The sequence below is a fragment of the Alexandromys fortis genome, unplaced genomic scaffold (assembly GCF_014885135.2).
Source record: "Alexandromys fortis isolate MF-2015 unplaced genomic scaffold, M_Fortis_MF-2015_v1.1 scaffold_77, whole genome shotgun sequence".
NCBI lineage: Eukaryota > Metazoa > Chordata > Mammalia > Rodentia > Cricetidae > Alexandromys > Alexandromys fortis.
In genome coordinates, this window is record NW_026067967.1 from 6,250,351 (window position 1) to 6,262,379 (window position 12,029).

At 45.1% G+C, this 12,029-nt stretch overlaps 1 protein-coding gene across 1 annotated transcript in view; it reads left to right on the plus strand.

The window, feature by feature from the left end:
• The window catches only part of Ints4 (integrator complex subunit 4), a 54,900-nt gene that overhangs the window by 22,959 nt on the left and 19,912 nt on the right, over nt 1-12,029 (plus strand). Inside the window, exons 12-16 of the mRNA XM_050154464.1 lie at nt 2,223-2,338; nt 3,942-4,057; nt 6,357-6,490; nt 7,685-7,842; nt 8,405-8,468. Of these exons, the coding sequence (XP_050010421.1) occupies nt 2,223-2,338; nt 3,942-4,057; nt 6,357-6,490; nt 7,685-7,842; nt 8,405-8,468 (588 nt within the window). The remainder of the gene's footprint in view (nt 1-2,222; nt 2,339-3,941; nt 4,058-6,356; nt 6,491-7,684; nt 7,843-8,404; nt 8,469-12,029) is intronic.

The following is a 12,029-nucleotide window of genomic DNA, read 5'->3' on the forward strand; positions in this document are numbered from 1 at the left end:
TGGGTGTTTCTATTGTCATTTCTTCATCAGATACCTGTGAGGCCATCCCCCGTTAAAACCAGGGATTGTGTTGGGCACTGGTCAGTACATCAGGTGGCAAAGCTGTGCCTTCGTACCTGACCCCTAACGTGGGGCTGGAGAGTAGCAGAATGTCTGAGTAAAGCTTATCATCTCTGTGACCAGGGAGGGACTGAAAAGAGCATCTAATTGAGCTGCTGAGTCAAGGAGACCCAGCACAATGCACCGAGGACATTTTAAGGAGGAAGGGTAGGAGGTGTTCACTGTTGAGGAGGAAGTGGTACCCTTGCCGAGGCAGAAGGAAAACAGTGTGATGGTCTCCAAAGATCCAGAGGCTGGAAAGTATGACACTAGGAATTCAAAGATGTTCACTGCAGTGGTAGTATACAATTGAAGACCTGTAGATGAGGCAGGGGAGCACCTGTTGACCGGGCAGGGGAGCATTTGTAGATGAGGCAGGGGAGCATTTGTAGATGAGGCAGGGGAGCACCTGTAGATCGGGCAGGGGAGCACCTGTAGATGAGGCAGGGAGCACCTGTAGTTTTGTAGAGAAAGAGTAATTTGTCTGAAGCCACATAGTCAGTTACATGGTTGCTTTGGGTATACAAAGACTCACTCCCCAGACTGTAGAACTCATGGTCTGGAGCTATTTTTCTGAAGTGCCTGGATCTCTTTGTTGTATTTCGAGACAGGGTTTCTCTGTGTAGCCCTGGCTGTCCTGGAACTCACTCTTGTAGACCACGCTAGCTAGCCTGGTACTCTGATTCTGACCCGGTCTGCCTCTGCCTCCTGAGTGCTCGGATTAAAGGCACCACCACTGCCCAGCTCCACGTCTTTGTGATTCTAAGAAGGCAAATTTATCCTGTTTGTGTTGCCTGTCAACAGAGGCCTTTTAGTTTCTTGGGTTTTTTGTTTGTTTGTTTATTTGAGACCAGGCCTTACTTTGTGTGGCCAGACTGATTAGAACTTGCTGTGTCCTAGCTGACCTTGAACCCAAGGACATTCTTCAGCCTCCTCAGCGCTTGGGTTACAAACTATTCTTCACTCTACTGGTCCCGGCTCCCTCACATTCACTGTGTTAAGTTCTTCTGTCCTGTCAGTGATTGGAACGGTGTCAGAAGCAGATCCCCGTTCTCACGGAGCATAATTTCAGTCTCGAGGGGTGAACATTTCAGGTGGTGACAGATCTGTGCAGAAGATAAGCAATCTAGACGCGTGGGGGTTTTAAGATACATCATCTGGTTACTCAAGCTTCTGAGGAGAGGATCCTTACAGGGCAGAGCAGCCTTTCCTGTGCAGACCGAGGCAGAGAACTGCTCCTGGAACAGCTAAGGGACAACAGATTAAGAATTTCAGTCTTGGTGGAACCTGGTGAGAAAGGAGAGGTCGCAAAGTGGATAGGCAGGGGCAAGCAGCTTGTGCGCACTGACTCACTCTAAGCATTATGGGAAATTGTTGTGCAGAGAAGATGACTATAGACTTGCCTCTTTCAGCTTTCCTCATTCTTAAAGTTTTTATGGAATTTATAGCAGATACATTGTTACATCCTGTCAATCATTTGATGCATATTAAATACCAGTCCCACGTGTCTCCCCTTTAGTTTATCATGTCTTATCTCCCTGATGAGATCATTAACTCTCTAGTGGAGTCTCTAGGTGATGCCTTTTGTTATGTTCTCTTCAGGCTCCACCTGGTGACGTACTCATAGTGAGTGCATAGCAAGTATTTCCAGAAACAAACCTGCACAAGTTAGCCCTAAAACTGGCTATTATATAGTGCTTAAGAAAGACATCAGTCCAGCTTCCTGCTGTCAGCAGTGGAGGTTCACTCATCTGGGAAACATTATCTTATGGTTAAGTTGACAGTGTTTAGAGTCAGGCAGATCTGAGTCAGCTCCTCAGTCCCTCTCTTCAGTCTTTACTTTGTTGTGTGCCAGGCACTGCTGTAGGGGAGTTAAAACAGTGAGTGGAAGCCATGGTCCTGCTCTCGTGAACCTTATGATTTAGTAATCAGCAGCACAAAGGCACAACAATGAAATGAAATTAGTCTGTAGCAGGAGTGAGATGCTGTAAGAGTGTATCAGGGAATTTGGTTCTTTGGGGTTTTGGGGTTAGGGAATACAGCAGTCAGGAAAAGGATCTAAAGTCGAACTCAAAGACGAAGGAACTAGGCACCATTTTTGCAAGACTTGTCCACGGTGGAAGAACATTCGAGGCAGAAGAGGAGCAGATATAGACCTGCGGAGAATGGCACAGCTGTCAGTGTGCTGTGACGTGTGCTGTGACGTGTGCCGTGACATGTGCTGTCAGTGTGCTGTGACGTGTGCTGGAGGGAGGGGGCAGCTCATGCAGTCTCGCTGCTCATCTGTTGGTCTGTATGGCCACACAGATGTCCACACTTTTTTTTTAAAATATTTATTTATTTATTATGTATACAATATTCTGTCTGTGTATATGCCTGCAGGCCAGAAGAGGGCACCAGACCTCATTACAGATGGGTGTGAGCCACCATGTGGTTGCTGGGAATTGAACTCAGGACCTTTGGAAGAGGAGGCAATGCTCTTAACCTCTGAGCCATCTCTCCAGCCCCTCCACACTGTTTTATACATGATATTATATACCTTTATGGTTTTTGTTCCTTTAATTATAAAACACNTGTAAAGAGGTCTGGCACCCTCTCCTGGCCTTCAGGCATACAGACAGATTATTGTATACATAATAAATAAATAAATATTTAAAAAAAAAATTCCTGGAACTGGAAGGTGCCCTGTGGGTGCTGGACTCAAACCCTGAGTTGTCTGGAAGAGAAGCCAGTACTTTTAACCATTGAGCCGTCTCTCTGACTCCCTTCACTTTATTTTTTTGTGACAGGGTATCTTACAGAATCTGGAACTTGTTACCTGGATTCTCTGTCCAACAAGCTCTCAGGGATCAGCCTGATTCAGTCTGCTAAGTGCTGGGATTACAGGCACTAACTGTTCAGTTTTGTGTTTCGTTATTGTTTGCATGGGTGTTCAAGGCATCCGTCCAGGCTGTGCGCCAAGCTCTTTACCACCTCTTCAGCCCTCTTTGTAATTCAGTGTAGCCAAACTGTTAGCAGGTCTAACCCAAAACTTATAAAAAAATAAAAACACACAGTTGCCTCGTGTGCAGTTTTACACAGCTTGGAAAAGCCTGTCCCTTTCACTATAATAGCTATTTTTTTAACTGGGTTCTTACTAATGACACTCTTAAAAACTTTGCATTTTTTTTCTCATTTAAACCCTGCTTTATGAACAGCCTTCCCAAGGCTGCATGGTTTCAGGACATCCCCTAGGATATCAGTTGTGTTGTTTTGACTTCAAGTTAAAAATCAAAAAACAGAAAACCTGGCTCAAAACGTCTTAAACAATAAATCTGATCTTTACGTAGCAATCCATGGTGAGTGAGCTTCAGGACTGACCGTCTCGTCAGGGTGAGAGTCCTGCCTGATGAGCTCACAGTTGCCATTCGCTTCATAAGCCAGCCTCGGAAGACCCAGAGAAAGAGATGCCCTCGTGTGCTTCTGTGTGTGGTTAGAAAGTCATTACTGACAGCTCCCCGCAGACTTCTCCAGTGACCCAGTGACCAGAATTGAGTTACTTGACTGTTAGCGGACCAGCTGCTGGGAAATGGGCGGGTTGAGCCGATAGCGGACAGCCCTGGAACTGGATGGTCTTTGTCTTAGCATCTTACCGTTGCCCTGGTACCTAAGGAGCAGTTTTCTTGTCAGGAAAGCTGGAGGAACTGCTGCTGTTTAAACAGCTCTGCATTTGAGCTCCTCTGTTCTGTAAACGCTGTTTCTAGAGGAGCCAGCTGAGTTCCTGAGGGATTGGTGACATGCCTGAGTGTGGAATGTGGATGAGACACTCGCTAATGTGCTGATGTCGTTCCTGTTTGTTTCAGGTGCTTGAAGTTCCTGGGGAGCCGGCATCCGACCCTTGTGCTTCCTTTGGTGCCCGAGCTCTTGAGCACCCACCCGTTTTTTGACACAGCTGAGCCAGACATGGATGACCCGGCGTGTATCCTCTTCGCTGGGCTCAGATGGGCCCTGTGGTCGTAGCAGAGATCTGAATTGTACTGGTGGTGCCAGAGGGAGAGGTGGCCATCCTCAGCCTTCATTGCTTTCATCTTTGCCATTTAATAGCAACAAGCACTTTAGCCTGTTATTTACCCCTTCTCGCATTTCACGTATTCATTATATATTTTGTATATTTTATCACTAATTTGCCACACAATTTTATCTTTGTTGATGATTTTATTATTTTATTTTATTTCTTTTAGTTTTTCTTTCTTTTTTTTTAAGAATATTCTTTTTATTTTTTTTCAAATATTTATTTATTTGTTTATTCACTTGTTATGTATACAATATTCTGTGTGTATGTCGGCAGGCCAGAAGAGGGCACCAGACCTCATTACAGATGGTTGTGAGCCACCATGTGGTTGCTGGGAATTGAACTCAGGACCTTTGGAAGAGCAGGCAGTGCCCTTAACCACTGAGCCATCTCACCAGCCCTCTTTTAGTTTTTCAAGACACAGTTTCTCTATATAGTCTTGGCTTTCCTGGAATTTGATTTGTAGACCAGACTGGCCTCATCAAACTTAGAGATATGTCTGCCTCTGCCTCTTGAGTGCTGGGATTCAAGGTGTGTGTACCAGGCTTTTTCTTTTGGGCCACCAGGCAGCTCCCAAATCGTGACACAGAGACTACTTATTAGTTATGGATGCTCGGCCTGGCTTAGGCTTGTTTCTGGCTGATTCTTTTAACTTAAATTAACCTGTTTCTCTTTATCTACCTTTTGGCTCTGGCTTTTTTTCTCTTTCTTACTCTCTTTCTGTCTGCCTTACTTTCCTGCTGTCTCTATGGCTGCCTGGCTGCTGCTTGGCCTCTGCCTGGGCCTATCCCTCGTTCTCTCCTCCTCCTTCGCTTGTTCTTCCTCCAAGCCTCAATTTCTCTTCCCATTTATTCTCTCTGCCTGCCAGCCCTGCCTGACCTCTCCTGCCTATCTATTGGCCGTTCAGCTTTTTATTAGGCCTTATGCAGGCAAGGTGAAACAAATGGAACTCTTCATAACTAAACACACATCCTACATCATTAAACAAATGCAGCATAAAAGATGTAACGCAGCCCGACATAGTTAAGGTGATCTCCACAACAGGTGTGTGCCACCACTGACCCTTGAAAAAATTTAAGTTTTGTTGTTATTTTTAGTTTTAGTTATTTCTATGTGCATTGGTGTTTTGCCTGCATATAGATCCGGGTGAGGGTGTTAGAAGCCCTGGAACCAGAGTTACAGAGAGGCAAGAGCAGCCATGTGGGTCTGGGAATTGAACCAGGTCCCTGGAAGAGCAGCCAGGGCTCTTAACCGCTCAGCGTTCTCTCCAGCCCCAAGAAACTGAGTTACTGAAAGTAACTCAAAAAAATCAGATCTGGGGGGCTGGAGAGATGCTGCTCACCCTTGTTTGTAACTCCAGACACAGAGAAGCTGTCAGCCTCGCAGAGACATACCTGCAGGCAAAACAAAATCAGTGCACAAAAAAATACATAAATATATTTTTAAAGGCAATTTTCCCATTAAAAAAATGAGATCTATCCCATCTGTTGACGCACACACCTGTGAAGTGATGTAGGACTTTCCCGTGAGGCAAGCCACATCGTGAAGCTGTACAGGTCTGCCCCTAGAGCTTACACGTCTGATCTTACAACTTGTGTAATCCGCTGTGTCTTGAGCCATGCTTCATTTGGCCCGAGGGAGGCGCTGTTCTGAGCTAGGCTGCATGCTCACTATGCTTGTAGTTCAAGTTCAGTGGGTTTTGATTTCCTCGTGTAGCACCATGTGGACTTGGATTGTTTTCTAGTAACGGGAGTGTGTTTACCCCAGTACATCCTCACTCTCCCTAGGCTCCTTTTGCTTCATATGCAGACCCAGATCCTCCATGACTTTTAGGGATCCTTATTGGAACATAGGACACACTGAAACTAGTGAGGACAAGGGGACCATTGCATCCTCCCCTAAGTCTGCCTGCTTTCACCGTCTCTTGGGGTTGGTGTATTTGCGTGGACTGAGCCTGGCGTCTGCCTCGACCTCCTGAGTTCATAGGCACGCCCCAGTACGTTGTGTGGTTCTGAGAATTGAACCCAGGGCTTCTTGCCTGTTAGGCACGCACTCTACCTACTGGGTCGTACCTCCAGCCCTGAACTGCAAATCAAAATTGTTTTGATTATTGGGAAATTGTGGCCTTAATGGGAGCTGTGGCGGTGGGAAGTGAGGCAGCAGACTATGTATGGCTTTCTAAATCACTTAACCCACTGTGCACCAGACATTGCAGTTTTAGTTCTTATCTTCAATGCTGCTAAAACCTGCCCTACAATGCCTGCACTGTTCTCGGACCACACCTTCAGGCACTATGCCTACCTGCGAGACAGCCTCTCTCATCTTGTTCCTGCCCTGAGGGTAAGCTGAAAGTATTCTGCTTTGTTGATTTGCCGTGCCTTGTGGTGGTTAAATAGCAGACTATGTAGTCTACAAAAATTCATCCGTCCACCATTCTCTTTTTATCTTGGGACTTTCTTACTGTGCTTACAGTTTTTGAGATGATCTCTGTTGCTTAGCTCAAATTTGCAATCTTTTTTTTTTCTTTTCTTTTTTCTTTCTTTCTTTTTTTTTTTTTCTTCAGGACAGGATTTCTCTGTGTAACAGTCCTAGCTGTCCTGGAACTCACTCTGAAGACCAGGCTGGCCTCGAACCCACAGACACCTGCCTGCCTCTGCCTCCCGAGTGCCACCCCTGCCCGGCAAACTTGCAGTCCTTTGCCCTCAGTCTTCCTATACTAGGGTTATAGGCGTGTGCTGCCGCGCTGGACTTCTGTGCCTGTGCTTCTCTGTTCACATCCTCCAGCTGTGTCCCCCTTCCCTGTTCCCTCCTTCACTCACTTCTCTCTGTGCTGAGCGTGCAATTAAGGATTAGTTACATATTGTTAGGCAAGAAAAAAATATATTTTAGACTGGAGTAAACTTGTAATACTTATTTTTACATTATATAATTTGTGTGTGTGTGGTTCGTGGGAATCAGTTCTCCCTAGGGTCTCTGTATGTGGGTAGTCAAAAGACGTTTTGGAAGTTGCCTCTCTTCTACCATGTCAGGGACAAACTCGAGATCTCAGACTTGACAGTCAGTTTCTTTACTTACTGAGCCTTCTCACTGGCCCTCCATCTCTTTCTTAAATCTTAGAAGTTACTACTTCTAACGATTAGAACAGGAATTACAATTACCTTCCTATAAAACATTTTACAGCATGCTTCATAAGCTGATTTGGGAATAAGTCATCACACTCCCATGAAATGAAACACAAGTCTTAAAAATAAATGTAACACACAGATGAACTTTTAGTACTATCCCTGAGCTCAGCGACAGAAACACGATACAATTCTCATTTCTGCTGTGGTGTTGGATGGGCTGGGTTAGCGTTCTCATCTATATTGGTGCTCGCCTTCCTAGTCTTTTGCCTTGTGTTCTTCCCCTCCTTTTTTTCCTCCATCTTTCCTCTCGGCCTCTGTTGCGTGTCTGTGTGCGTACGTGTGTGAGTGAGTGGCCATCCCCTAAGCCGACCACAGGATTTGCTGATACTGCTGTTGCGCTAATTTTTAGTTGCCAGGGAGAAAACTGGTGTCATCAGCCGTCTCTCCTGCCATCACCCCCCATGAAGACCCTTCCCAGCAGTTCCTGCAGCAGAGCCTCGACAGGGTCTACAGTGTTCAGCACCTAGACCCGCAGGGGGCCCAGGAGCTGCTGGAGTTCACCATCAGGTGAGCCATTCTTGTCTGCTTCCTCTGACTCCTGCTCTGCCTGATGGCTTTGAATTTCATTGTTAGTTATCCAGATTCTCTGAGTGCTGGCCTTTACTCCTGAGTGGTTTTGAGATTTTATTTATACTTGGGTTAGATTGTAATTGTTTGTTTATTATTTTTTAGTGATGTTTTATTCATGAGTCAGAGAGTAGCACAAATAGAAATAGTTACAAAGAGCTTACACCTTTCATCCCAGCTCTTGGGAGGAAGAGCCAGGCAGATCTCTGTGAGTTCAAGGCCAGCCTGGTCTATATAGCGAGTTCTAGGACAGCCAGGGCTACATAGAAATCCTGTCTCGGGAAAAAAAACAAGAACAGTTAGAAAGCAGGTATTTTAAACTTTTCTTTCTTGTTAGGTGAGTAACAGAAATGCAGAGAACCAGTGCTTTGACGAGGCAGAAGTTTCACCCTCCCTTAGGCCTGCAGGGCTGAGATCATCATGGATCCAGGCTCACTTTTCCTGTCTGTCCTCTGTCCTTGTCTTCCCCATGCCTGACAGTCCACACTCTCCTTCTTTCTAGACTGCTTTTGCCTGTGAGAGAAAGGAAAGGGCAAGAAAGGGGCTTCATTCTGTTTCGCTTATTTTGAAAGGTAGGCTTTTAGTGTTCTGTGTTGACTGGAATATAAATCATGTGGTTATATCTAGCGTTGGCGAGTCTGGATCAGTAGTTTTCGTCCTAGGTGACTAGTATCTGGGTAATAATGGCACTAGTATCTGGTAATAAAGGAAGGTCCTGGGGAATACCCGATACGCTCTGCTAGACCATGTGACCCATATCTGACCGACCCTTTTGTACACTGTGGGCGGCCATGATTGGGAGCCATGCTCCCCTGCTCTTGGTAGCTCGTGTGCAGTGAGCCTCAGCGCTGTTTTTCTCTTCTCCATGATAGTGCTTAGTTTTGGAGCCACTAAAAGAGGCTGCTGGCCCTGAGCCCAGGAAAATAAGCTGATTCCTGACTCATTCCCATCTAATTAAGCATTTAGGGCTTGTCCTTGACAGTTTTGTTTTATTGGCACTAAAGCAAATGCAGAACGCATAAAAACAAGTCGATTTAGTCTTTAGCTGTGCTGTGACTGTTAGTGGGTTCTCGGTAAACACCTGCTGGGGTACGTTCCCTTGGTGATCTGGTGTTTTTTATTTATTTGTGATTTTTTTCATGTGTGTGTGTGTCGGTGTGGTGTGTTTGTGTGTGCATACTGCATCCCACATGTGGAGATCAAAGGCTAGCACGCAGGAGCTGGTTCTTTTTCCACTCTGGGTCCTGTGGACTGAACTCACGTCATCTACAGAAGCCCTGGTATCTTTAAGTGACGGCCCACTGCGCTAGTGCTGTGGCTAGCCCCGGGCACTCTCCGGAGAACTTGGGAGGGAAAGCAGCTGTGAGCCCACTCTGCTCGACAGGCATCCCAGTTTGCTAGACATGTCAGGGCCAGGGTCTGAGTCCAGCTTTGTCTGACTCTCAAGTTTGTGTCAAGGATTATGCAGTCGTGAAAGATTTCCTGTGTTAAGTAGAGATTAGGTCAGATGATCCCTGAGGTTTGGGCTTCTGGAGATGGCTTAAGGTAGGGCCTGAACTCAATGCCCAGACCCTTAGACCAGTGCTGGGTGTTGGTGAGCTAGGGACAGTCAGATCCCTGGGTCTAACCTAATTGGTGAGCTCCAGGCCAAAGACAGACTCTGTCTGAAAGGAGGTGAATGGTGCTGTGGATGACACCCAGCACACACATGTGCACACATGTAAGCACGCGTATGTACATTCAAAGAATGATGATTCCTTGAGACAGGGTCTTGCTACATAGTCCTGGCTATCCTAGAACTTACTATGTAAACTAGGCTGGCCTCGAACTCACAGAGATTCCTGTCTCCACCTCTCAAGTGCTAGGAATAAAGGCACCAATACACCCAACTTCAAAAATTACTATTTTTATAGTTGCTAAAAAATGTTAATTGGCATTTTATACAGAATAGTCATCCAGGGCCACGTTTTTGTTACTGTTGATGTAAAACAACTTTCCTGTCGTAGTCACTGCCCTTGCAGCCAAGTTCTCGTATCTGTGGAAATTTGGACATGGTCCAGTACGAGTGCAGGGAAATCTTATTTTATTTTATTTTATTTTATTGAGCTTTGCATAATTACTTTGTCTTCACCACTGTGTCTGGGGTGCCTTCTAGGAACTCGGAAATGCTTGTTATAAACAATAGTGATGACTTCAGCAGAGCCATGTCGTTTTAGAGACATGGTTTACTGCTTTGTGTCTAGATGCACAGATGATGACTTATAAAGGCCTGTTCTCCTGGATTCTGTGATGTCACCAGTGCCCATGAGTAGACCAGGCTGGCCTCAAACTCACTGACATCTACCTGCTTCTGCCTCCCAAGTGCTGGGATTAAAGGTGCGTGCTGTTACTGCCTGCCCGGCTCTCAGAGCTTTTTAAAAAATTAATTATTGGGCTGGAGAGATGGCTCAGCGGTTAAAAGCATTGACTGATCTTCCAAAGGTCCTGAGTTCAATTCCCAGCAACCACATGGTGGCTCACAACCATCTGTAATGAGATCTGGTGCCCTCTTCTGGCCTACAAGCAGGATACTGTATAAATAAATAAATAAATAAATAAATCAATAAATAAATATTTTTTTTATTTTTTTATTTTTTATTTTTTTAGAAAAAAAGTTTTAAAAAATTTACTTACTCATTTATATGTGCATTGGTGTTGGGTCACCTGAAACTGGAACCACAGATGGGTGTGAGCTGCCATGTGGGTACTGGGAATTGAACTCAGGTCCTCTGGAAGAGCAGTCAGTGTCCTTAACCCTTGAGCCATCTCACCAGGCCCTGCTTCTCAGAGCTTTATAGCCCTTATTTCTGTTGAGTTGAAGAATGGCTACACCTTTAATCCCGGTACCCAGGAGGTAAAGGCAGAAGTATCTCTGTGTATTTACAGTCAGCATAACAGCACTTCTGTAAAAGAGCTGGGGTCTATTCATGCACACCCTTTATTTTCTTTTGCCAGGTATTATGTTAGTAGAAGAGGCATAGTGGTAAACAGATAGTCCCTATTATGAGGGCTCTTAGTTTCGTGAGAGTTAGTTGGGTAAATAGGAAATACAGAATTGTACTTTGTTACTATAGTAGATAAGCAGGGTCTCTAGAAGAAAGGAAGGTTCACCTAAGCCTTCTTTGAATGGGAAGCAGTTCTCGACCTATAGGTCGTGACCCCTTTGGAGGTTGAATGACCTTTTCACAGGGGTTGCCTAGGACGATCAGAAAACACAGATATTTACGTTACGATTCATAGCGGTAACAAAAGTACAGTTATAAAGTAGCTACAGAAATCATTTTATGGTTGGAGTCAGCACACCATGAGGAACGGTATTAAAGGGTCACGGCATCAGGAAGGTTGAGAACCACTGATCTAAGAGATGACCTGAAGTCAATCAGGTGAGGGAGGGAAGAGGACCACTAACCAGACGTGGAGTCCTGAACTAGCTTCCTATCTGGTTAACGGTTTGTCCGGAGTTCAAACCTCCAGCATAAGGAGAGGTGAAATCCAAAGCACAGGCTCAGATCACAAAGAGAACGACTGTAACCTTGACTTTTAGAGCGTAGAAGAGATTGAAAGGAAGGTGTAGCCACAGACATTTGATCTGTACATCCAGAGTATTTTGTTTTTGAGACGAGATTTCTGTTGTGTAGCCCTGGATATTGGAGCTTGCCGTGTAGATCAGACTGGCTTTGAATTCAGAGAGGTCTGCCTACCTCTAACCGTCTCCTGAGTGCTGGCATTAAAGGTGTGCACCACCATGCCTGGCTTTTTTAGATGTTTATTGGCTTTATGGACCGGGGGTTGCTAATGTGTGTTCTGAGAGGGGCATTGTTGCCCTGCCCCATCACATTGTAGAAATATGGTTCACTATAGCTCTTTTTTCGATTTGTTTTGTCTCATTAGTATTTGATATGTTTCATAATTTAAAAAATTAATAGCAAATAAATAAATGGAGGCTTTATTATATGTTAATGATCAAAAGAAGAGAGTTTTAGACAGGCCTGGTTTGTGTCCTCTTTTTGACAGTTTTTAACTCTGACATTGGGCAGACCACATCATGTTAGTGTTTGGTTTCATGCTCAGTGGAACGGATTAGCTAC